This window comes from Sinocyclocheilus rhinocerous, unplaced genomic scaffold (genome assembly GCF_001515625.1).
Source record: "Sinocyclocheilus rhinocerous isolate Xijiao unplaced genomic scaffold, SAMN03320098_v1.1 scaffold275, whole genome shotgun sequence".
Lineage (NCBI taxonomy): Eukaryota > Metazoa > Chordata > Actinopteri > Cypriniformes > Cyprinidae > Sinocyclocheilus > Sinocyclocheilus rhinocerous.
In genome coordinates, this window is record NW_015659967.1 from 35053 (window position 1) to 61900 (window position 26848).

The 26848-nt window shown below is 35.3% G+C and overlaps 3 protein-coding genes across 3 annotated transcripts in view; 1 reads left to right on the forward strand and 2 right to left on the reverse strand.

The window, feature by feature from the left end:
* Positions 1 to 3758: 3758 nt before the first annotated feature.
* Positions 3759 to 10774, reverse strand: gid4 (GID complex subunit 4 homolog). The gene is made up of 6 exons (XM_016533755.1): positions 10426 to 10774; positions 9645 to 9704; positions 5965 to 6072; positions 5747 to 5848; positions 4600 to 4730; positions 3759 to 4514 (listed from the first exon to the last, which is right to left on the reverse strand). The coding sequence occupies exons 1-6, from the start codon at positions 10612 to 10614 to the stop codon at positions 4451 to 4453; spliced, it is 654 nt and encodes a 217-aa protein (XP_016389241.1). The 5' UTR covers positions 10615 to 10774; the 3' UTR covers positions 3759 to 4450.
* Positions 10775 to 11432: 658 nt separating this feature from the next.
* On the reverse strand, positions 11433 to 16112 carry drc3 (dynein regulatory complex subunit 3). Its single transcript, XM_016533749.1, has 13 exons — positions 16063 to 16112; positions 15675 to 15864; positions 15308 to 15424; positions 15068 to 15234; positions 14779 to 14925; positions 14002 to 14121; positions 13731 to 13843; positions 13463 to 13637; positions 13228 to 13359; positions 12382 to 12452; positions 12178 to 12301; positions 11896 to 12027; positions 11433 to 11543 (listed from the first exon to the last, which is right to left on the reverse strand). Exons 2-13 carry the CDS (start codon positions 15826 to 15828, stop codon positions 11433 to 11435), a joined length of 1563 nt encoding a protein of 520 aa, XP_016389235.1. The 5' UTR covers positions 15829 to 15864; positions 16063 to 16112.
* A 1330-nt stretch (positions 16113 to 17442) lies between these two features.
* The window catches only part of tom1l2a (target of myb1 like 2 membrane trafficking protein a), a 38241-nt gene continuing 28835 nt past the window's right edge, over positions 17443 to 26848 (forward strand). Inside the window, exon 1 of the mRNA XM_016533750.1 lies at positions 17443 to 17506. Coding sequence (XP_016389236.1) covers positions 17455 to 17506 — 52 coding nt within the window. The 5' untranslated portion in view covers positions 17443 to 17454. The remainder of the gene's footprint in view (positions 17507 to 26848) is intronic.

The following is a 26848-nucleotide window of genomic DNA, read 5'->3' on the forward strand; positions in this document are numbered from 1 at the left end:
GTCTCGCAACTGTGAGTTTATATCTCGCAATTCTGACTTTATTTCTCAGAATTGCGAGTTTATATAACGCAATTCTGACTTTTTTTTTTCTCAGAATAGCGAGTTAAAAAGTCATAATTGAGAGATATAAACTCGCAATTCTGAGAAATAAAGTCAGAATTGTGAGTTTATATCTCGCAGTTCCGACTTTTATTTCTCAGAATTGCGACTTTATGTCTCGCAATTGCGAGTTTATATAACGCAATTCTGACTTTATTTCTCAGAATTGTGAGAAATAAACTCGCAATTACGAGTTGAATTGCGTGATATAAACTCGCATTTGCGAGTTAAAGTCCAATTTTTAGGGGGGAAAAGACTGATATGTTCTCAGAATTGCAAGTTTATATCTCGCAATTCTTACTTTATAACTCGCAATTGGACGTTTATATCATGCAATTCTGAGAAAAAAAGATAGAATTGCGAGATGTAAACTTGCACTGGCGAGAAAAAAAGTAAGAATTGTGAAATAAAAAGTCGCAATTACCTCTTTTATTTTTTATTCAGTGGCGGAAACGGGCTTCCATAGACTTTTACCATGCAGCAAACTTAAAAAATATTTGTGGAAAAAAAAAAAAAAACGTACAAAAAAACTATAAAAACCTTTCAAACCGTTTAACTGATAGTATTAATCGGTTAAAATTCTTACTTTCGGTTAACGGTTAAACGGTCAATATGAGCATCCCTAGCACAAAGGTATAACATTATATAACCTCTTCACTATTGTAACTTGATTTCTTCCTTTAAGACAGTCATTGTGAAAGGACTTCCTCCTGAAGTCCATCATTTCCTGTTGTGAATCATATGGATTGCATTCGCTTTCACAGAATAATACAAAGAACGGTCAGTGTTAATTTGAGTTTTGACGTCAAGTGCATTGTGAAATATGCAATGTGCTGGGAAATATTTTGTTGGTGTATTACTGTTGGCTTACTGTTAGCCACATGGCATAATATAGTGATAAAAGTGAAATGCTGGTGTGAATGATAGCTAATAAACAATAGGACAAAAGTCCAAAACACTCGTGACAATGGAGAAAAGGGTGATAGTACTAAAGAGATGATAGTACGCCATCTAGTGGTTGAGAGAGTCGCTTGCATCCCTTTATGTGTAATACATTATGAGTAACCCAAATCACTTTCATTTCACTTTCCGTCTGCAGTTTGAGAAAAGTCGATCAATGTCCTGAACTCTCTCTCTCACACACACACACACACACACACAAAACAAACAAACTCGCATCCGGTTCAATAGAGTCTTTATTTTCTTATCCTTTTGTGCCAATAAAAAGATCACTCATAATTGTAGAGAATGAAATCATTTGTGTACACCACAAACAGCCCTATTATGTACATCCCCTCCTTCTGTACTGTAACAGCATGTGCAGTGGCCTTTCATTTGCTTAGCATTTCTTGAAATAAATCTTGACTTTCAGGCAGCAGATTATTAGGCGCAGCAAACAAACATGTTACGTCTTCATAAACATTTCTCTGTGACCACAATTCTGGTTTGAAGGACAACAAAAGAACCCAAACAGGAACAGATGTCAAATTTACACATATTTGCAAAACATGTCAATTACTGGGTGTGTTTGAGACATTTTGCATGAGCGTTAATGTGCAGCATTAGTGGAATTTGGCCATGGGATGAGCCAAAATAAAGAATTTTCTATGTACAAAATGTCATTGGGACATCTCAACATAGCTAGGTTGAAATGTGGCGTGAACCTGTTGTTAAACACTTGCTAGTCTACAATTAAAAAGGAGGTTTTGGCGGATGAGGTGCAGCAATCTTTCATTTCAAACGCCTTTTCGTAACTCTCACATTCTTATAAGTCTTTCTGTACACAGCTTAAAACGAATGATTATAAAAGTGGTTTATAGACAAATCTGACTTTTAAGGCAAAGGGTTTGACTAAAGCTTAAATGGGTTTTGTATCATAAATGTGTCTCCCAATCTTTCAGCACCTCGTGAGAGGTTCCTTAAAGCCTCAGCCGTTACATTTTGTGCGTTGTTAGGCTGTAAGGGATGTAGATCACCAGAGCTGCCGTAGCATCAGATCACGGCTGTCAAAAATTGCGCCTCGAGGCTGATGGGTAGTTTCAAATAACAGTGTTGTCCACCATCTGGACTGTTTGCTTTGAAAAGTCTTCCTGAGCCCTCCAATAAAAACACTTAATTATTCATCATGACATCTTCGGCAAGGACTGAAAGCCACGTTACGCTTCTGCAGCCTTGCGTTCCGACACGCCGCGTGACATTGGAGCTAATACCAATCAATACTCTCTGAGCTGTCAACATTAAAGTGAACAAGTGAGAAGTGATTATTCTCAAACCTAAGAGACTTGTAAGTAGGGTTGCAAAGGGGTGGAACATTTCCGGTAAATTTCCGGAAACTTTTCAAAAATCCCTGGAATATTCCAAAAAATCCTGGAAAGTTTCCAAAATTTCTGGAACGTTTCCGAAATTTACTGGACATTTTCCACCTTTTTGCAACCCTACTTGTAAGGAAGCCTGTTTCCACCTCAGAAAAAAAAAACAAAAAAAGTTAATTGCGAATTTTTAAAACACAATTCTGAATTTATTTCTCTCAGTTCCAACTTTTTATTTTCTCAGAGAAAAAGTCAAAATGATGAGATGTTAATTTAGAATTCCGGGAAGGAAAAAGTCAGAATTGCAAGATGTAACTTTAAAAATCAGATGAAAAAAGTTAAAATTGCAAGATGTTAACTCCAAATTCTGTGACAAAAAAAAAATCAGAATTGCGAGATACATACTCGGAATTCCAAGAAAAAATAGACTTTTTCTTTCTTGGAATTCTGAGATATAAATTTGAAATTCTGAGGAAAAAAAGTCAAAGCTGCATGATATAAATGTGAAATTCCAAGGGAAAAAAAATTTGAATTGCGAGATGTTTTAACTTTGAATTTCCGAGAAAAAAAAGTCAGAATTGCAAGATATAGGTTTGAAAATGTCAAAATTGTGAGATATAAACTTCCAAAATTCGAAGGAAAAAGGCCATTTGAAAGATGTTAACTCAGAATTTTGGGGGGAAAAGTCAGAATTGCGAGATACATACTCAGAATTCCAAGAAAAAAATTTCTGACTTCTTCTTTCCTGGAATTCCGAGATATAAATGAGAAATTCTGAGGTAAAAATTCAAAGCTACGAGATATAAACTTGAATTTCCAAGGAAAAAAAATTTGAATCGCAAGATTTTAAATCTGAATTCTGAGAAAAAAAGTTCGAATTGCAAGATAGAGATTTGGAATTGCAAGAAAAAAGTCGGAATTGCGAGATGCTAACTAAAAATGTAAAGATATACACTCAGACTTGCCAGAAATAAATTAAGAATTGTGTAATAAAAAAATAAAAAAAAACTTTATGTTCACATTGCGTGGTGGAAACAGGCTTCCATATACTTGAGATTCTTATAAACTGAGCTTTTTCAGGTTGCATAGCAAAACAAGGAGCGCAAAACGCTACAAACAATGTAGTTCCTCAGAAACTGTTGTGGTTCCAACAAAGTGGTCACCGAGCAACACACAGAAGTAAACAAAGGTGTATGTTTGTAGTGTAATTTACAACAGCTTTGAACGCGGCTCAGCCAATCAGAATCAAGGTCGGAACTATCCGTTTTATAAAATGCAATTTATTCCTGTGACACAAAGCTGAATTTTCAGCATAATTACTTCAGTCTTCAGTGTCACATGATCTTACAAATAGCTTTACCACCATGGGATAATATATATACCTCTTTCCAAAACACCTGACTCCATTTCATCTCATAATAAAAAATATATCACACGTAGAAGCGAAAGACCCAGCTGCTATATATGTGACTTTTGATGATACACCTTACATTAATAAAAAAACAACGTCTGAGGGCCGAGCAAGCCTCAGACAATAGCAACTCTCCGTATCCATCATATCGCACACTGTATCTTTGATACGTCTTCAAAAGACGTCCCAGTGTCTGTATACAGCGTCCCGCTCACAGTCTTTTCATACAGAATGATTCAAAATAAATTAAAACAAAGATTGGCCATGCTCTTTTATCAAATTACAAGGCGAAAAATATCACCATTGGCTCTTCCATCCAGGGCAAAGAAAAACTGTGATTTTAATCCCCAAACCTTAAGGATAAAAATAGTTTTCTAAGATGATCGGAGGACAGAGGCGTTAAAAACTCTAGCAGCTAACACTGCTGCGAATCCCCGAATCCCACTCGCTTGATCGGCTTGTGCAGAGAGTCTCCTGAAAGAGTTCCTTCCTCCATCATCTGTACCTCTGGTTATTCTTTCACTGAGGGGAGAGGACAGCCGAGTCCTGGGCGTAATCATTAGACAGTTCCTCTCGTTCTCTCATGTCCATTTCCTCTGTCCGCTGTAGATTCACCTGGAGGACTTCAGTGTCACCGGAACTCGTAGATGGGTGCGCTGTGTTCAGGGACGTGTGTGAGGTTCAAAGACTGATACCTGATAAGAACAGGATTAAAATTGGGTTCTTGAGGTGATATATATTGAAGATTTATGATAAACATTTTTTTTTTAAATTCTATACCATTCAGAGCTTCTGTGGTAGTAGTAACCCTCTATGGTGGCTGTAGACTTCTGGAAACAGATGTAGTAGAAGCCAGCGAAGGAAGCACCGCTGATGTCTTTGATTGTGTGATCTGGAACTAGGAACTGCTCCTGAAACAAACAAACACAACATTTGATTTATTTACACAATTTCACTAGATTTGTATATGTTTATTTAACTTCTATGGATGTACTACCGTTCAAATGTTTGGGGTCAGTAAGATTTTTCTGGAAGAAGTCGCTTATGTTCACCAAGGCTGGATTTATTTGATTACAAAATACAGTAAAAACAGAAATATTGTGAAATATTATTACAATTTAAAATTTTCTATTTTTATATATTTTAATAAAGCAATAAGCCCCGTGAAGCCGTGGTTTACAGTGAATTTATAACAGCTAAGGGGCAAAACCCTAAAACCCCCTTAGCTGTTATAAATTCACTGTAAACCACGGCTTCACGGGGCTTGTTGCTTTTATAAAACGGTTATTCCATATACGTAGTACGGTTTCACAAAATAAAACAGCAAATAAAGTGTAATGATATAAATAAAAACAGTATTCTTCCGCTACAAACAATGTAGTTCCTCAGAAACTGTTGTGGTTCCAACAAAGTGGTCACCGAGCAACACACAGAAGTAAACAAAGGTGTATGTTTGTAGTGTAATTTACAACAGCTTTGAACGCGGCTCAGCCAATCAGAATCAAGGTCGGAACTATCCGTTTTATAAAATGCAATTTATTCCTGTGACACAAAGCTGAATTTTCAGCATAATTACTTCAGTCTTCAGTGTCACATGATCCTTCAGAAATCATAATAATATGCTGATTTGCTGCTCAAAAAAACATTTCTTATAATTACCAATAATTAAAACAGTTGTGCTGCTTAATATTGATACATAATATTTTTTTCAGGATTCTTTGATGAATATAAAGTTCATAAGAACAGCATTTATTTGAAATACAAATCGTTTGTAATATTACAAATGCCTTTACTGACACTTTATCAACTTAATGCATCCTTGCTGAATAAAAGTATTAATATATCTTTCAAACATTAAGAAAAATCTTACTGAGCCCAAACATTTGAACAGTACTGCATATGGTTTTATTCATGAAATATAGTATACCTTCCACCGCATGAAGACGTAGTCACTGTTCTTTAGTTCTTCATAGTCGAAATCATCCGAATTAAAGCTTTTTGCGTACTGATAAAATGCTTGAAACTTCCCCTGAGGAAAAAGAAGAGAAAAACATATTTTAGCAGATCAGGTTCTACTCACATTTGAGTCATGATGCATGAGTGTAGAGCATTATGCTCACACTGAATCATGACATTATTTATTACCCAGTGTTTTCGGTCGACATCCTCATCCGCGTCCCATTTCCTGGTTAAAAAAGGCCGTTTCTTGCTTATGATCTCCCCAGCAAAGAATGTAGTAAGCGTGGGATATTCCTACAGAGAGCAGCAGAGCGGGATGAGTAATGCTTTGCCTTCAGTCAGCTTTGCTGTGATCTGATATTCATTTCTGACACAGACACAATAATTATTCTCGAAAAATATCATCAAACCAAATGAACATCAAATGAATAGCGCATCATTGTCAGTGCACTTTTTATTTGGCCATTCTTCCTCGTCTCGTGACGTTTTGATGTTTTAATAGCGTTTCTTATTTAAACTTAAGTATAGCATTAAAGTTGGTTAAGTCCAATTAATTTTCATTAATCAGTACAAAGTGTCCATTTAAAATAACTAATTCAAAACTCTGATTTAATGGTTTAATTGCACCAAATGCTTACTGAAGTATTCATGTAGTATTTTTATATACTGGAATGTTTTAATAAAAATACTCTACTGTTCAAAGATTTTTTGTTTTATTTTATGTTTTTATTCATTTTATTTTCATAAATTCACACTTTCAGCAAATTGATCAAAAGTGACAGTAAAGACATTTATAAAATTACAAAAGATTTCTGTTTCAAATAAATAAAAAAATAAAATAGAAATTAAGCAGCACAACTGTTTTCAACATTGATAATAATAAGATTTTTTTTTTATTTGAGCACAAAATCAGTCACCAAATGAATCAAACCAGGAGTAATGCTTGCTGAAAAATCTGATTTATAATTATGTAATAAATTACATTTTAAAACATATTCAAATAGAAAATAATTATTTTAAATTGTAAAAAATATTTCACAATATTAGTGAAAACCGACATGAAAATGATTAAATATCATTCTTCTCTGAAATTCTTAGGGAAAACAATGGATAACAACCATTCTTTGATTATTTTTAACTAAATTTAATTTCTTTCTTTTAAACATTTTGAATCTGCTTGTTTGGAGTTATAGATGACTAGACTGGGGAAAAAAAAGTATGCTTTTATGCAATTTCAGGGAAACAACCGATATCAAAATACCAATTGTCATATCGGTTTTATTATTCCTTGACACACTATAACTGTGCTGCAGATCAATACCGCGTCCCATTTCCTGGTTAAAAAAGGCCGTTTCTTGCTTATGATCTCCCCAGCAAAGAATGTAGTAAGCGTGGGATATTCCTACAGAGAGCAGCAGAGCGGGATGAGTAATGCTTTGCCTTCAGTCAGCTTTGCTGTGATATGATATACATTTCTGACACAATAATTATTCTCGAAAAAGATCATCAAACCAAATGAACATCAAATGAATAGCGCATCATTGTCAGTGCACTTTTTATTTGGCCATTCTTCCTCGTCTCGTGACGTTTTGATGTTTTAATAGCGTTTCTTATTTAAACTTAAGTATAGCATTAAAGTTGGTTAAGTCCAATTAATTTTCATTAATCAGTACAAAGTGTCCATTTAAAATAACTAATTCAAAACTCTGATTTAATGGTTTAATTGCACCAAATGCTTACTGAAGTATTCATGTAGTATTTTTATATACTGGAATGTTTTAATAAAAATACTCTACTGTTCAAAGATTTTTTGTTTTATTTTATGTTTTTATTCATTTTATTTTCATAAATTCACACTTTCAGCAAATTGATCAAAAGTGACAGTAAAGACATTTATAAAATTACAAAAGATTTCTGTTTCAAATAAATAAAAAAATAAAATAGAAATTAAGCAGCACAACTGTTTTCAACATTGATAATAATAAGATTTTTTTTTTATTTGAGCACAAAATCAGTCACCAAATGAATCAAACCAGGAGTAATGCTTGCTGAAAAATCTGATTTATAATTATGTAATAAATTACATTTTAAAACATATTCAAATAGAAAATAATTATTTTAAATTGTAAAAAATATTTCACAATATTAGTGAAAACCGACATGAAAATGATTAAATATCATTCTTCTCTGAAATTCTTAGGGAAAACAATGCTCCTGAAACAAACAAACACAACATTTGATTTATTTACACAATTTCACTAGATTTGTATATGTTTATTTAACTTCTATGGATGTACTACCGTTCAAATGTTTGGGGTCAGTAAGATTTTTCTGGAAGAAGTCGCTTATGTTCACCAAGGCTGGATTTATTTGATTACAAAATACAGTAAAAACAGAAATATTGTGAAATATTATTACAATTTAAAATTTTCTATTTTTATATATTTTAATAAAGCAATAAGCCCCGTGAAGCCGTGGTTTACAGTGAATTTATAACAGCTAAGGGGCAAAACCCTAAAACCCCCTTAAGCGTGGGATATTCCTACAGAGAGCAGCAGAGCGGGATGAGTAATGCTTTGCCTTCAGTCAGCTTTGCTGTGATATGATATACATTTCTGACACAATAATTATTCTCGAAAAAGATCATCAAACCAAATGAACATCAAATGAATAGCGCATCATTGTCAGTGCACTTTTTATTTGGCCATTCTTCCTCGTCTCGTGACGTTTTGATGTTTTAATAGCGTTTCTTATTTAAACTTAAGTATAGCATTAAAGTTGGTTAAGTCCAATTAATTTTCATTAATCAGTACAAAGTGTCCATTTAAAATAACTAATTCAAAACTCTGATTTAATGGTTTAATTGCACCAAATGCTTACTGAAGTATTCATGTAGTATTTTTATATACTGGAATGTTTTAATAAAAATACTCTACTGTTCAAAGATTTTTTGTTTTATTTTATGTTTTTATTCATTTTATTTTCATAAATTCACACTTTCAGCAAATTGATCAAAAGTGACAGTAAAGACATTTATAAAATTACAAAAGATTTCTGTTTCAAATAAATAAAAAAATAAAATAGAAATTAAGCAGCACAACTGTTTTCAACATTGATAATAATAAGATTTTTTTTTTATTTGAGCACAAAATCAGTCACCAAATGAATCAAACCAGGAGTAATGCTTGCTGAAAAATCTGATTTATAATTATGTAATAAATTACATTTTAAAACATATTCAAATAGAAAAGAATTATTTTAAATTGTAAAAAATATTTCACAATATTAGTGAAAACCGACATGAAAATGATTAAATATCATTCTTCTCTGAAATTCTTAGGGAAAACAATGGATAACAACCATTCTTTGATTATTTTTAACTAAATTTAATTTCTTTCTTTTAAACATTTTGAATCTGCTTGTTTGGAGTTATAGATGACTAGACTGGGGAAAAAAAAGTATGCTTTTATGCAATTTCAGGGAAACAACCGATATCAAAATACCAATTGTCATATCGGTTTTATTATTCCTTGACACACTATAACTGTGCTGCAGATCAATAAAGCTTAGAGCATTCGGCTGTTTAAAGTGGATTTAGGCTTCTGTATCTTGATGAAATCACTGACTATCAGTGTGAGGACAGCAGCACTTTAAAGATCCGTGTCCAAACCCACTGTGCACTGCTCCAGTATCGCAGTCAAACCAGAAGACCACAAAAGCAGAAACTCTCACACAAACAAGAGTAGCTTTTGTTTATCTCACATCCTGTCATACACTGATCACCAGCTACTAAATACCACATTACAGATTTAGTAAACAGATCACAGTATGATTATGCAGTCACACTGACCACGAGTCGGTCTCACCTCTGTCAGACCTTTGATCTTGAGGTATCCACACAGGTACGAGTCCTCCATGGTCACGTGCTGTGGGTCCAAAGCAAAGGTTTTTTAATAAAATCAAGGATGAACAGAACTGCAAATGTGGGTCAGTGCAGTAACATTCAATAAAACTATTAGAAAGTGCTAACCTGGTCTCAAACATGAAGTTATGACACTCAAATTGGCAAAAATGGGTAACTGATCCATACTGACTGTAACTGCAGATTCACCGACATAAAATATTAGAAATGGAAATGTGTTTCACACATAAATATTACACATGCAAAATTATTAGAACACTAGTATTTTCACCAGCTAAAAATGGTTTCTTTTCTTTTGCTGTAGTGTGTCAGTAGGAAATATCAGTTTCCATTTCAATTATTGCAATGAATAATTCCATTACAATTAATGGCAAAACGAATGTTTGGAAATGTAAACTGATATTTCCTACTGACACACTACAGCAAAAGATAGAAATAACTGACATAAAACCATTTTTTTAGCTGGTGAAAATACTAGTGTTCTATTAATTTTGCCCACCACTGTATGTAAACTACTTAGACAGCACTTCTGGACACAAAACTACCTAGTAGACTGCCTACTTACAAACAAACAAACAAACAACATTTTAGAGCTTCGCAGTCACCGTGAACTCTACCTAGACAGCAGTTCTGGACAAGCACAGTCATTTGGATTCGTAGGTGCGTTGAAATCCAGAATGCTGCCTAGCTAGGGAGCTCACTCGTTGCTAAGCATACATGTTTACCTGCAGAACCACCTCGACATCATAGGAGTTTCCTTTGCTCTTCTGGTAGCCGCGGAACTGGGAGCCGCTGTAGAGCAGAGAGGTGTTGACGCCGGGCTGCTGGGTATTGATCGGCGGGGGCGGAACGAGAGAGGCCGAGGCCAAGCAGGCCAGCGGCGAGCCCTGACAGCAGTCAGTACGGACCGGCATGATCGATCGCTTCCGCGGGGCTCTCCCCGAGCTCAAGCGGCCGAGCAGCGCTTATATGACGCGCTGGAACGGGAGAAAACGCGACACTGACAGCGCGATGCGTAAGTTTCGGAGTTTCTCCCGCAGGACGCGCGGTTACGTCCCCTTCACTGCAGAATGAGGGCGCTCAACGGCGAGTCATGTGACCCAGCATGCTGGTAACTGATTGGATGACGGACGTCGAGTAACAATGACGCTGAATGCTCATTGGCTGCGTTGGGAAAAGCATGAAGGGATTTGTAGTTCTACTTGATGGAAGCGTTACTGTAGAAATATTGGGAGTCGTTAATGTTGAAGATGTGACAGCTGTTTCTAAACAACGAATTTGCCAGTTAAACATGTTTAACTGTCGTCAGTTTGTATAAATATATAAACAGTACCATTCTTGTTGGTATTATGATATTTTTTAATGTGTGATATTGTGATAAAGTACATGAAACACATTTTTCGCAGAAAGGATTGTGTTAGCTATGGGAACTTTAGTAAATTTAGATATGTGTAATTGTAATGCTAAATTTATATATATATATAACTGCCTACACCGCATTTGAGAAATGCCCTTTTATGTACAGCTCTCTCTTACAGTCAACAAATGGAATTGCTGTAACACTGGTACTTCCCTGTAGATGGCAGCATTGCATAAAACACAAAAAAAACTTTAAAACTAATGCATCTCTGTATTTAATAAAATAATACAGCTGCATACTTGTTTACTAACAACAAACATAGCTAAATTAGTTTACAGTTATTTTTTTTATGAATCTGACTTGAGAAACATTTTAATGGTGCTCAGACAATCGCATGTCCTCCAGCTCATCCTTCACGTAACTAACGTAGTTTCGGATCTCTGAGATGCGCTTGCGATTCCTCTTCACTTCTTCATCATGTATCTATTAACACAAACAAAAAGATTCCAACATTTACATTTTATTTAATAATAAAAAATCTTTGTGAGGACAGCTGCGTGGTAGGCTGCACTGTGACAAAACAATATAATATAATATAATAATAATACTTAATATATAATTGATAAATTAGTATAATATACAATATTTAAATAAATAAATAAAATTGTTAATTAGTCTAAAGTTCAGGCACAGGAAATGTGATCCTGGACAACTGCATGGTAGGCTACACTATGACAAAAATAAAAAAATTAAATAAAAGAGTAATATAATATAATATAATATAATATTATTGTTAATGTCTAAAAGCACAGGAAGCGTGTTCATTATCACATACTGATTTCAGCAGTCCGCTCATCCAGTTGTTGATCCGCGTCAGTAGCTCATCCTCCCTGTTATCAATCTTCAGCAGGTGGGTGTCATGGGAAGCACTGACTGCATTGGTCACTGTGTCTTTATCTACCAACAGCTACATAGCAGCATAAGAAATGAGGACAAAACAGCAATCAATACTAAAAATATGTGTCTGGGACATAAATAATTACCATGACATCTTCTTCATTAATTATAATGGATTTTTTGCTTCTACGTTAAGCGATCAAGACTGTTTTCCACTGACCATGGCCATATCATCAGGTATTTCCTCCTCTAGCTCATTTTTGACCACCTTCTCCAGTGTTGCCAAGGCAATCTCAAGCTGTTGTTCATGGTGCTGGTTCTCCAGGTCTCGGCACTGTGCAAATGTGTGCCAGAGTCAAAGAACTATTTTTGAATAAATGTATTTGTGTGTGTGTGTGTTTAGGATTTGTTGACAAAAGGATATATCCCTTGCACATATTCAATAAACCCTCCAACCATGTCTGAGATGTTCCTCTCAAAGTCTTTGAAGATGTCCTTAAAAAAAGCAGATTTGTGAAACTTCTATTCGGTTATTGTGTTACGATATGGTCCATATATATAATAATACATTAAAGGAATATTTCTCTCAAAAATTAAAATTTGCTAAAAAATATATATATATACTCACCCTCAGGCCATCCAGATCCAGATGTAGATGAGTTTGTTTCTTTACAAGATTTGGAGAAATTTAGCGTAACATCACTTTCTCACCAGTGGATGCTCTACAGTGAATGGGTGCCGTCAGAATGAGATTCCAAACAGCTGATAAAACATCACAATAATCCACAAATAATCCACACCACTCCAGTCCATCAATTAACATCTTGTGAAGATGCATGTCTGTAATAAATAAATCAATTAAGAAGTCCTCTATCCATAATATTGCTTTCTCCAATGAAAGTCATCTCGTCTGAATCAGGAGAGAAATATGCACACATCAAGCACTGTTTACGAGCAAAAACAGTCCAAACAAACATGCAGCTTCTCGCTTCACAAGGCATCAGTTGATGGACTGGAGTGGTGTGAATTACTTGTGGATTATTGTGATGTTTTTATCAGCTGTTTGAACTCATTCTGACGGCACCCATTCACTCCATTGTTGAGCAAGTGATGTAATGCTACATTTCTCCAAATCTGTTCAAATGAAGAAACAAACTCATCTACATCTTGGATGGCCTGAGGGTGAGTACATTTTTACTAAATGTTTACATTTTTGGGTCAACAATTCCTGTGACAATATACTGTATGTCTATAGGTTTTTTATTCTGACCTCCAGTTGGTCCACCAGCTGCAGTTCCAGACTCATGAGGGTTTCAGAGAGCTGGTTGGCCTGCTCCTGGCAGGAACTGATGTGGTCTTCAAGTAGCTCGACATCTGTGATCTGGTGCATCTCCACTATTTTCTGCAATAGAATGGAATTTCATTTGTGAGCATTTTGTTGTGTCCAGCTGGTGAGAATTTGCTTGTATCATTTTCCCAGCTTGCCTGAGGGAGAAGAAACTAACCTGCCTCCTGGAGCTTTCAAAGTCAGCTGCTATTTGTGCTGCTTTCTGCCGATTGTCAGCAACTGCCTCACGGGAACAGGTAAAAAAGGATTCCACCTCAGCCGTTCTCTGAGCATGCTGAGTCAAACCCGCATCAAATATCTGCACACACAGTGCCTCCATTTTGCTCTTAAATGTACATGGATTGTCAAGGTAAATGGATTGTTTTGAGGCCTTTCAGTATTTTTAATAGCAGTTCTATTGTATTTGGCATTCCTGACAAGGATATGACTCAAGCAATGCTTCCATTCCAGGGAGGAGAGCCAGTTTCTCCCCATCAGGATCTTCATCAAACATGCTGTTAAAGAGCTGAGGTCCATTCAAGAACTCCACGAATGCATCCTGTAAAAGAAGGAAGCAATATTTATTCACCAGTGTGAAGAGTATATATTACCTAGGCTAGTCCGGTAGAAAAAAGTAAGAGGGACTTCATTACAGTAAATGTGTAAATCTGAATTATGAATCCTAGAATCCTTTATCTAAATGGTAATGGTGGTCACCTTGTGCAGCTGAAGCTCCTCGTTGCTGATCTTCTGAGCCTCCATTGCCTGCTGCTTCTGCAGCTCATTTTGTTGCATTCCCTCAATTGCATACTTATACTTTGTATTGGCAGTTTCACGCTATATATGTAAATACATGTAACACATATTCATTATAAACAGAACTAAAATATAATAAGAATAAAAGAGCAACATTAGGACAAATGTTATCTGTCCCTTGTGCTTAATTGTACTGAATGTGTACTTCTAGTGTACTTCAAAACTGTACTTGCAGATAAAATATTAAAGGGGTCATATGATGTTGCTAAAAAGAACATTATTTTGTGTATTTGGTGTAATGAAATGTGTTTATGCGGTTTAAGGTAAAAAAAACCACATTATTTTCCACATACTGTACATTACTGTTGCCATTGTACTCACAGAGAGTACACCTTCATGACTTACAGAAGTACACTTATTTTGATGTTTTGACTACTAAAGTACTTGATTAGAATTTGAACTGCAGTGTGTTATTTTATATTAAACTTAAGTTAACATTTTAAATAAATTACAACTTCATTACAAATGTGTAATTAAAAAGTATTTACATTACATTCAGTTCAAACTTAAGTATGTTATTTTAAAGTTAACAAGTACTCTTGTAAAAGTATGCTAGTGTGCTTCCTTTTCACGAGAGATATCCATACAGCCGCAAAATTAAGCCAAACAACCACAATAATATGCAGGTCTTATAAAGCAGTCAAAAAATTAGAAATGACTAATTAATGTCTTCCTTACCGTTTGTTCATCCAGCAGTCTGTAGTCCAGATAAACTAAGTCTGGAAGATACGCTGTCACAAATGTCTTGTACCTCTCTTCCTCACAGATGGGGTTTCCCGCAAGATTGAGAGTGCGTAAATTCTTAAACTTTCTTAGGTATAACACCTGCGGGATTGGATATGAGTTTCTTCAGCTTTATGTTTGAGTGACGTTCATGGATTAATTAAATTAATTGGATAAGTGGATAGCTGCATACAATGAAACGCTTTATCACACAAACGTATCATTTAAAATACAGTTGGCTTACATTTTCAAGTTGAGCAATTGCATTGTTTCCAAAAGAGAGGACGTGCAGGTCTTGCAGCGCGTCCAGGTTTTCAATGACAGAAATGCGGTTGTTGAATAAACTCAGGTCCTGAAGTTTCACAAGAGAGTCCAGTCCTTCAATCACTTCAATATTATTAAATGACAGATCTGAGGAATACAGGAGTTACAGATTATTAGTGTCCGCATCTGTTTTGACATCAATAAGACAACCTGAACTCACCAAGCCAGACCAAATTAGTGAGGTTTTCTAATCCTTCAATCCTCTCAATAACATTATTATCCAGCTGAAGTTTTTTTAAAGAGGTGAAATGCCACAGGTGGTAAATCTTCAGGATGTCTACAAAAAAACATCAATATAATTATATTATGAAAAGACCCATATTTTTGTACCATTTTCTCATGCAATTCTCATTAATGAAATGTGAAAATTTATATATATATATATATATATATATTCTCTTGATTTTGGGGTAAAATATGCTTAAAAAATAAATAAATAAATATCCACAAATTTATATTAAACATTAACTGAATTAGTTTAATAAAATGATACAGTTTAGGTGTGAAATGATCAGTGATGTTCATACTCCTGTAGTCTAGTCTTAGCTGTAGCACGTCTTCATACTGGATGCCCTCTTTCTTGGATATATCTCCAGCTTGTCCCTGAGGTCCCTGTTCCTCAATTGCTTGTTTTAGCATCTCCTCATCTATTACTTTAGGTTCATCCTGTTGCCAGTTCATTTTCCACTGCTTCTGGTGACTGGAGCCGTTTATAACCTGCAGACACACATGGCCTACGGAGATCAGAAGGGCAATTACGCAGTATCTAGTGCATATAAAGCAATTGCTTATTTTGGAGACCTGTCACCATAAAATATGTCAAAACATTGTATCAGTCATCATTTCAAAGGTATTATATATTTTTTCTGTATTAAAAGCTCATATTTGGTAATAAACTCTCAGTTGATAACAGACCTGCCTGGAACAAGCACACGTCTGCTGGACGCCAACGCTGTTGCTTAGCAACCGCAGACTACCGCTTGCAACTTCCGGAGATTTCAGTAGCTTTGAGGCGGGCTAAAATAATTAAAATAGAATTTCGTTACTTTTAGTTTTCGTTTTTTTTTTTTTTTTTTTTAACCTGTTTTTTATTTTTAAATCACACCTTCAGGCCAGTTAGTTCTTGTTTGAGAAATGGTCAAATGCATCACTTTTGTTTTCTACCCGACTTTCCATCATAACCTATTTCAGTGCATTTGCGACATTCTCAAAGCTGATTACGTTTATAAAATGAGCAACATTGCGTTTGTATATTTGAATTCTTCTTTTTTTTTAATGAATGACTTTTAAACCATTTTTATGCCCTCTTTCTTGGATATATCTCCAGCTTGTCCCTGAGGTCCCTGTTCCTCAATTGCTTGTTTTAGCATCTCCTCATCTATTACTTTAGGTTCATCCTGTTGCCAGTTCATTTTCCACTGCTTCTGGTGACTGGAGCCGTTTATAACCTGCAGACACACATGGCCCACGGAGATCAGAAGGGCAATTACGCAGTATCTAGTGCATATAAAGCAATTGCTTATTTTGGAGACCTGTCACCATAAAATATGTCAAAACATTGTATCAGTCATCATTTCAAAGGTATTATATATTTTTTCTGTATTAAAAGCTCATATTTGGTAATAAACTCTCAGTTGATAACAGACCTGCCTGGAACAAGCACACGTCTGCTGGACGCCAACGCTGTTGCTTAGCAACCGCTGACTACCGCTTGCAACTTCCGGAGATTTCAGTAGCTGAGGCGGGCTAAAATAATTAAAATAGAATTTCGTTACTTTTCGTTTTCGTTTTTTTTTTTTTTTAATTGAACCTGATTTTAATTATTTGATATGATAGTAGAAACTTTCTGTGGCATCAATGTATCACTTGTTTCGCTTATTTAGTTAGTTAGTTAGCTATAATGAACCATATAACGTTAACTGTTAGCGATATTTTTCGAGTAAGATTTTATTTACATTTGTAAGATCCTTCATGGACCTAAAAGCAAATTTGTGGATTTGTTAGAAATACGATAATATTTCACGTGCACAATATGCACCAAATGTTGATGAAATAACATAATTGCGTAAAGCAAACATGCCCATAAATTCATGTGAACTGGAATTTATGTTTTTATAAGGTCGTTTCCATACGTTTTCGCACGTTAAGAGCCTTTTAAAGAGGAACTTGAGTCCCGTGATGAACAGGAGTATTGACCAATCAATTAAAAGTTTCGTTTGTCTAGACCAATCAAACAGCGCTCTGGGCGGGGCTTACGCGCGCTGTCCGCCAGCCTCTCGCTGTCGGCGGATTATTGTTGTCATCAAGATGGAGTTCTTGTTGGGGAATCCGTACAGCACTCCCGTTGGCCAGTGCATTGGTGAGTTAGCGGCTTATAATAGCTTCTTCTTCTTCTTTTTTGTGTTTTTATAATAGTTAATGGGCCATATTCATCAATTGCTCGTGTTAAAATGCTATAAATGTGTGTATTAGCTGGCAGCATCATACAGTCAGCACTGTTAGCTAAATTAGATGATGTGCTAGCCAGTTTCTTCATCCGGTGTAAACACACATATGTTACTAGGAAACTCTATTCATTTGTTTTCATTTTTGGAAAATTCATAACTAGAGGTTGAGAGTGTTTCGCCAGCAGATTTTTACTCGGTAACAGTCTGAGTTGGACTGAAAGGAGAAACTGAAGTCTCTGTCTGGACTCAATCAGACCACCTTCACTCTTAACATTTAACGTTAGGACATTTATTTAACATTTTAATTTACTACCTCAATTTACATGCCGGTACCACCTCTGTTTATATATCTCATTTTGATTACTCTCAAACATGTAATACTTTGTTTAGTGCTGTAATGCATCGGTTTGACAGTTTGTCATTATGGTATTTTGATAATCATTAAATTCCTTATAATATATTAGTTTTACATGAAGAATACTGTCACTGCTGAGGGATGTAACAATACATGTTTTTTTTTTAAATGCATGATACTGATAAATTCTCATAAAATGATACCCTTACAGTAATTTAAACAAAGCCAAAATAGGTTTAAAAAATATTAGATATATGATAAACAAATAACAAAAAGTACTGTTCATTAACCAGAATAAAAATATTCATGATTCTGCTAACATATATTTTTTAAATATTGTATTTTATTAAATAATATATTTAATAGGCTATAATTTAATTTATTCATAATAATTAGTAAAGATGGAAGCTCAGATGTGTGAGTGTTGATCATTGTTTGTATGTCAATAAAAGCTTCAATTAAGTCTGTCCAAACTTTCCTTTTTGGGTGAAGTTTATATAATCGCTAGCCACGATTTTCGTTTTTGTATTCATTTTGTATAATATTTTATATATATTTTAAATATTGTCATATATTATTAATTGATATATTTTATTATTAATATAATCTGACACAATATATTGTTATACCCCATAGTTACAGGACCTTGAATATACATAATTTTTCTTTAAATAGCCTATGTATAGTTTTAACTTAAAACCTTGAAGTTGAAAAGTTAATGTTCGTTTCATTTGTTGACAACTAGTATTCAGTTTCAATTGCTTTCACTAATAGTTGACGTGCGGTTTATTGATGAATCGGAAAACCAGTTTGTGTTGGCATGTCTGGTCCTGAATTTGGTTACAAGCGTCATAAAGCAGCAGTGATCCAGTCATGTGACTTTCGATTTGTTGACAGTACAGGGTGTGCAAACTGGTGCACATGTAGCATCTTTAACCACTGTGACTTGGCTTTGTCCCTGTTTTACATGAGCGGTTATGCGAGGAAATCTATGTTTGGCAGTTTGTTTGCATTTGAAAGTTTTTATTGTGTGTTTGCGGTGTGTGCATTTGACTGGAGTTCCTAGGTAGCATTAAAATCTCTGAGACCAGAATAAATTGTATGATTTGTCTGTATCTTAAACAGTGGTGTTCTGTATACCTTACAAATGCATGCTGAATATTGGCACCACAGTTTTAAATACTAGACCAGATGATTTGGAACCAGTTATTTTCAGCTGAAAGAATAGTTTCTCTTTGTGCTGTAGGACATTGATCAATACAGGTCAGTTTTAGGAGTGTATGATGAGCTTTTTTTTATCAGTGTTAAAGTGCAGTCACGTTTACTGTTGCTCTGCAACATTTTGTGGATGAAATCTAGTTATTTCAATAGAAATCTACACCTTGGGGAGTTCCGTGTGAGGCCGAAAAAGTTCCCCACACAGATGTCATGCAAATTTGCAGCATTGACCAATAGACATCTGCTTGGTTTAAAACTAAAAAGTTACTTGCATGTGAGCTGTGCTTCCTACATTGCTATGCTATTGACAATATAGGTCTTTTTTTGCTACAACAGCATGTTTGCTACAATTGATCTTTTTTTGCCTTTACGTAATATTGCTATCTGACTCCACTTTTAAGGTATGGCCACATTTACCATTGCTCAGCGAAATTTGTGGGCAAAATCCAGCTATTACAATATGAATCCAAGCAGTTGGGAGTTTCAGGAAAAAGTTATTGCGAATTTTGTTTAAGTTAGTCATGCAAATTAGCTTTGTTGAGCAACAAAAATCTGCTTGGTTTAAAAGTGACTTCTGTGTGAGCTGTGCTTTATACATTGCTAATGCTATAATAAACAATGTGCCTTTTTTGGCCTGCAATGTTTCGCCAGAATTTCACTAATGCGACCACACCTTTAGGCCAAAACATGCTCTCAAGCATGCAAATCCAGACGTGAATGCTTAGCCAATATATTGCAATTATATTATTTTAGACTTCAGTTTTATTTTAATCAACTATGTATCATGTTCAAATGTTGAAATAAGAATCCCTCCTTTGGTTTTGAGACCCAAGACCATGTTGATGTAAACTGATTAACTATCATCCTGCAAGATGTGAGAAAATGACAAGTTTAGGAAAAGACTATTAAATAAAATAGAAGTGAACAAAGTCTCTCTCAGCTGTCGCGGCATCATAAGTACGTAAGAGGGTGAATTGTATTATGGACACTCTGATTTGATTTTGGGAACAATTTGCGAACAGCGGCTCACTATTTCTCAGCACCACACGTCTCCGGCCTCGGGCCTGTAGGTTATAAGTTGATCCTGCAGGTTCAGGATGTGCTGACCACAGGACAACATCCTAACAGATGAGCATTTCATTATGAGTCAGGTATTGTTTTTTTTCCCATCACTCAGCTCTTGTACAGGACTGTTGTTAGAGCAGAGTCTTCAATTAGTAGAGGAGACAAAGTGACAGTAGTGTTGTCAAAAGTACCGACTTACGTACCAGTCGGTACTGAAATTTAAAAAACGTCCATTTCCCGCTAAGATTTGAGCGCTGTTGAGCGGATTCTTAAACAGTGCTGATTGGCCAATGCGTTCACGCGCTCAACAGATATGACTGTGATTGGCTACAATGATCATCGCTTCACGCTCTTCACCGAGCGCTCACACAGAAACACACAGGAGCATTTGAAAAAATTTGGTACTAATATGGGCAAGGCACGCTTCAAGAGTTCCTGATTCATTTCCTGTGTCATCAGCAGCTCTGAAATAGATAAGGCTGTGTCACAATAACAGAGTCAATACCAGTAACCAACCACCGCAAAAACTAAATTAATATACGTTTTTAATGCAAAGAAATAGAATGAAGATCCTTGTAATTTGTCACATCAGTCTAGGCCAAACTAGCTACCAAACTGAACCAGTATCACAGAGAAAGACTGTTGTCAGCCTACATTTTAAGTTTTAATATTAGATTATTAAATCTTAAATATTTAAAGGGGTCATATGATGCGATTTCAAGTTTTCCTTTCTCTTTGGAGTGTTACAAGCTGATTGTGCATAGATAAGATCCCTGAAGTTGCAAAGACTAAAGTCTCAAAACCAAAGAGATATTCTTTATCAAAGTTAAGACTCTGTCTTAATATTAGATTATTACCGATGGGCCTCTGAGGTCACTTGAAATGGTTTCCTCAGACATGTCTTGCTGTTATTTTGAGCTATAGCATGTTCTGTAAGGTCACGTTGTTAATGTGGTGATAACAAGATTATGTTTGTCCTCAGAGAGATTAAAGGATGATGGTAAAAGTGTTCGGTCCCATCCTTTCAGACCAAAGTGGACGTTATTCAGGTCTGAAACTGGCCCACCGAGGCATGAACTTTTAAGGAAGGAAACCACAGACAAGGACTTAATGAGGCTTCACATAAATAGCTTTGGAATTTGAAGTGTTTGTAAAGTGTTTAGCATGACTAAAATATCTCGCTGGCAACCAACTTTCTTGTGAAATCTTGTCATTAAACTTCTGTATAATTTTTTTTCCCCCCAATATGAAAGTACTTGAGCTACATACTAGCCAATTATTAATATTTAAAAAATGTTTTCAAGTATCTTAATGAAACATTTTATCACTGATTTAAACCTCATGATCCTAACATTTCACACGTTCACAAACTTGTTGTTCACGAGTCTGTAACTGGAAGTAATGACTTGTGGTCAGTGTTGTTATTGTTAACTAAAACTGAAACTATTACAAATCTTTTTTGATAATTAAAATAAAGCTGAAATAATATGTAAATATTAAATGAAAAACTTAGCCTAAATGAATATTAGAAATGTTGCTTTGCAACTACTGAGATAAAATAAGTTTAAGTACTCAAATTATTCAAATTAAAACTGAAATAAAAATAAAATTAACAGAAATATAAAAAAAATAATAAAATGAAAAGCACAACAAAATTGCTAAAAATTAAAAAATAAAATAATTTTAAAAATTAAAATGAAAACTACTATAAAATAAAAAGTAATTGAAAATATGAATAAATATTAGTATATAAATAATACTTAAAGGAACATTTTCCAACTCCCCTAGAGTTAAACAGTTTGTGCTGCCGTACCATGGGTGCAGCAGGCGCAATGATATTACGCAGCGCCTGAAAATAGTCCCCAGCACGCTCCCTGTGCAAGCAGGTGGTCACGTTGGTTATGTTGACGGAAGTTAGCCTATTTTCAGGCACTGTGTAATATCATTGCGCCTGCGGCACCCATGGTACGGCAACAAAGTTCCTTGATTATTACGCCGGAATGAGAGTATAGTTCCTAGCCATATCGGCCTAGAAAATCGCAACTTTTCATTTTACGTCGGTCTTAGTACACGATGTAACTACAGAAGAGTCAAGTTTTAAATAGGAAAAACGAAAACGGTAAAACTCAACTCTTTAACTCTAGGAGAGTTGGAAAATGAGCCTATTTTCAAAAATAGTGGAGTGTTCCTTTAAGTTACATTGCTTTCCGTCAGTTCATTCAGTGATGGATTTGATAGACTGAATTAGAAGCTTGTCAGTCTTTTTGACCAGTTCATTAAAAAAAGAAAAAAAAGAATTTCATGAATCTCTCTGTATGTTCAGCAGTTTCAGGAAGCACTGATGTGTGCAGGTTTGGCAGGTTTGGCTTGTGGTGTTTGGCAGAGGTTGGTACGGCCGGTGCACGTGATCCAGCATTGGGCCAGCTGGGCTGAGCACTCGCTGTCTCCCGCCGCAGGGCTGTACTCAACCATGTGTCTTGCCTGTTTTCCGCTCGCTTTCTCTACCTCTCTAACATTTTCCAGCACACAATATTGTCCAGTTTTTATTATTTTCTTGCTCTTGTTCATTTACTTATTGCCTTCAGTCTTCCACGCCACAAATCTTCTTGAGGAGATTACTGGAGGATTTACCATAAGAAGTTGCTTGGTTTGTTAATGGAATATTCTGGGTTCAGTTCAAGTGAAGCTAAGTTGACAGCATTTGTGGCATAATGCTGATTACAGCAAACAGATATTTTCATCTCCTCCCTCTTTTTCCTAATAAAAAAACTAAAATGTAGATCACATGGTACATGTAAATGAGGATTTAAAAGCAGAAATGTGAATTATAGTATTATTAAAGCACTTACATGAATTCTTCTGTTAAAATATATGTATTATTTAAGTTGTAAAGCTGTTTAAGTCATTTTTACAGCTGTTTTATGTTTTGTTTTTTTTAAATCTGTATAAGAAAATTGTATATTCAAAAGTTTGAAGTCGGAAAGGTTTTGAAAGAAATCTCTTATGCTCACCAAAGTTGCATTTATTTGTTAAAAAATACAGTATTATTTTTCAGCCGATATCTTCTTAACAGAACGACTCCCAGCCAGCCTGTAGGTGAAGCAGACATGCTGTAGGACAGGAGAGCAAGAAGAGTGCTGCCGTGAACTCTGCTCTTGTGTCTGGTGAGCAAGTAGACAGTAGCAGCAGTCTTCTCTCCGCCTCGTCACATCTGTCAGTTTGACAGAAGAGCAGCTCAGGGGTATGAATAAGGCCTGAAGTATTTCCTGCGGCTCTGCAGACTACAGGAAGAGGCCTCACCCAGCCGTGAAAGCGGTGTTATGCTCCAGACACTTCCCAGTTTGTTGAGCGAAAGTTCACTGGTACTGCCAAGCTGATGTCCAGCGCTGTGGATTGATGGGAGTTTTGGTCCAATTGTAAAAGACACTTTGGTGTAGTCTGTATATTTGAAAAAAACACCCAAAAATAAACATTTGCTGAAAATGTGCACAGCCTCAGGCCATCCAAGGTGTAGATGAGTTTGTTTCTTCATTAGAACACATCATAGTTATCCCAAACTTTTGAACATACTTTAAACTTTCAGAACATACTCTGTGGAGAGATTGAACTGTTGCATGCTCTGCATTTGGTTGGTGTTTCACACATCTGTGGTCAGCCACCCTGTAGTGACTCAAATATAGTCAAACTTGGAAACTAGTAGGTGTTGTATGTATGTTACCAAAATGCAGACTTGCAGAAACACATTTGATTATATCTTGATAAACAGAAGTTTCAGTAGCTATGTTTCCATCCAAAGTTACGAATTACACTTATGCGTAAAATTGTAATATCGCATAAAACATTTGCGAATAAAGCACCATTTTCATCCAGTGAGTTGAAGAGAACAAAATCGTCACTTCCTGATTACCTTGCGCTAAATATCACGAAGAAAAATTTTATTTGCTGCCGTAGGAGAAGGCACTGTATGTAATAATTTTTTTCACCGAGGACTTTTCTTGTTATTTTGGTGTCAGCGGTCTTAGCACTTAGCAAGAATTTTGTCAGTGCTTCAAATAGACACATTGGTTCAGCTGTATAGGCCTAGATCACCTATACATGCTCATTTTATTTTGACCTCATTATCCAAATATTGTGACGGTTGTTACCTTTAGGGTCAATCTAAACTGGATTACATACTAACTTACTAACTTACTAACTAACTAACTAACAGGGGCTTGTTTCCAGAATGAATGAATGAATGAATACAGGGTAATTACAACTTTTTTTTTCTCACAGTTCTGATTCTTTTTGTTTTACAATAATTGTGAGAGATGTAAACTCAGAATTCTGAGAGAAAAGGTTTTAAGATATAAAAAATATTTTGTATACTATGGTGTAAACAAGCTTCCATAAGGGATGAAAATATATATATTTTTTGTCTACTTAATGAGGTCTTTGCTTGTTTTTTATATATTTAATTTAATTTCACACATTTTTTTTTTTCACAATTCAGAGAACTTCAAAGATTTTCCCTCAAAATCAGTCTAGAAACTGTCAAAAAACATTTGTGTCCGATGGTGAAACTCTCAGCACAATTTTTCAGTGGTGTTGTTGAGTGTACAGGAAACAGAGGTTGTTTTGAGTTTAGGATGAGGTTTAGAGGCAGATGGTCAGATTGTGAACATGTCATTAGCTCGCTCAGTTCTCCTTTGCTGTATTTCGTCATCTGTCCCCACCCTTATCCTGAGTCACTCAGCAAAGCCAGCTTCAGGTTGAGCCACAGTAAAATCTCACTCAAGTGTATCCTCAATAAAACCATGTTTTGCTCTGTGGCAACACAGAGATGTGAAAGCACATTTTAGTTGCAAGCTCTTATGTACGAGAATCACACCCATGTTACTTCACACCTAATTTCAAAAGATTGAGACACTAGATCTTATTTCATCACACTCTTCCTAAAATGAACTGTAAATGTTTAAATAATTCTGAAACACCTGCTGGTGAATTCTGTCTTCTAATAGTACTCGCTGTCCCATTGTGTCTTTTCTACCAAAAGAACACCTTGGAGTTTGACTTGAAACCTTATCTGCGCTACTGTTGTGTAAGCAGTGAGGAAAATGACATCTGGCAATTAAGTAATAATCCAGGGCAGGCCTAGTCAAGCCTCCTCACAGATGGACGGCAGTAAAGTTGAAATCTCTTCTGCTAGACGCTGATCTTTTCTTATAGTGTTTCAGAAAGAAGCAGTAATGGGGAGTAAACTGAAAGCTGCATCTCTCATTTTTGTGACAGTGTTACTTTAGTATCATTGAGATTTTATGTAGTTTTTATTAAGAGTTTGAATTAGTTAGAATTTTATATTTTCATTTTACCTTTTTTGAAACTATCTTATAATTTTTATTATTTTTTGTTATGCGTCTAATGTCTGTTTTTTTATTTTTATTTCAGTATTTTAGTACATCAGGTTAAACTAAAATTAAAATGAGAAATATTACTGTGAAAACTAGCAGAAATAAAATATTTTATTTCAGTTTACTTTTATTAATTAGCAATTTCCATGATTTTAGTTGTAGTTAACTGGTGTGACTAGCTTTTGAAGTACTTTTTTTGCAAGTAACACTGTGCATATATAGAACTACTTCCTTCTGCCACGGATTTAAATCTAAAGTTGACAGTTTACCAGCTGAGCCCAAGCCTCCGTTACTAATTCGAAAATGTCACTTTAGAACTAGTAACGAAGGAATTTTGAGTTGCTTCATGGAAAGCTTATTGTATTACTGTATTAAAAGCTCACTGTATTGTGTATTATGCATGTAACTGGCTGCTCTCGGCGGGTTCATGAGTGGTTGAAATTTCGGAGTTATGTTATCACTAGAATATTGCACTCCTTTCAGCCAATCATATTCGAGAAGCAGAAAGAACTGTTGTATAAACATGTTTGTTCGACTGACCGGGGGAGTGTTCGGGAAACTTTTTGAAAACAGTCATTATATTTTGCAATAACTTTTGTTGACAATAGTGGTGCAAAAATGACATTTCACATTGATTTGCAATAGATCTGTGAATTTATTTTTTCCAATCCTCATTTATTTTAGGGATGTGCAACAGTGATCGAGTATTCGGCCGTGACTGTGATGATCAATCATGAAAACGATGATCATGGAACATTTAAAAAAATTTTTTGCTAAATGGTTATATCAGCACGGGCGGCACCCTGAGCTCTGATTGTTTAGCTTGCCACAGCATGCGGTCCAAAGTACAGACGTGAGAAGAGAGAGAAGCATGGCTTCAAAGTCTGGCATGGCTTCGTAGTGATGTCTGGGTTAGCTACATACATATCTGATTAATCTAATATAGGATGCGTTGGGATATTAACATTTATTAACATACTGAATGCGCTGCATATTACATGCGTTTAGTTTCATGCTCAAATGCCATGCCCGATATTGACTGAGTTATTTGAGATGGTCATATTGCTTTTAGATGTTTCTTTTTTAAAATACCGATGTTATAATAATGCAGCAGTGCTTTTTTCGTCATATTTGTTCAACAGTAGGCATACTTCAATTGAAACTGTTTTTGTACTTCGTATGGCTTCGAAAATGCACTGGCGATTTCAGGAATCACTTGATAATGT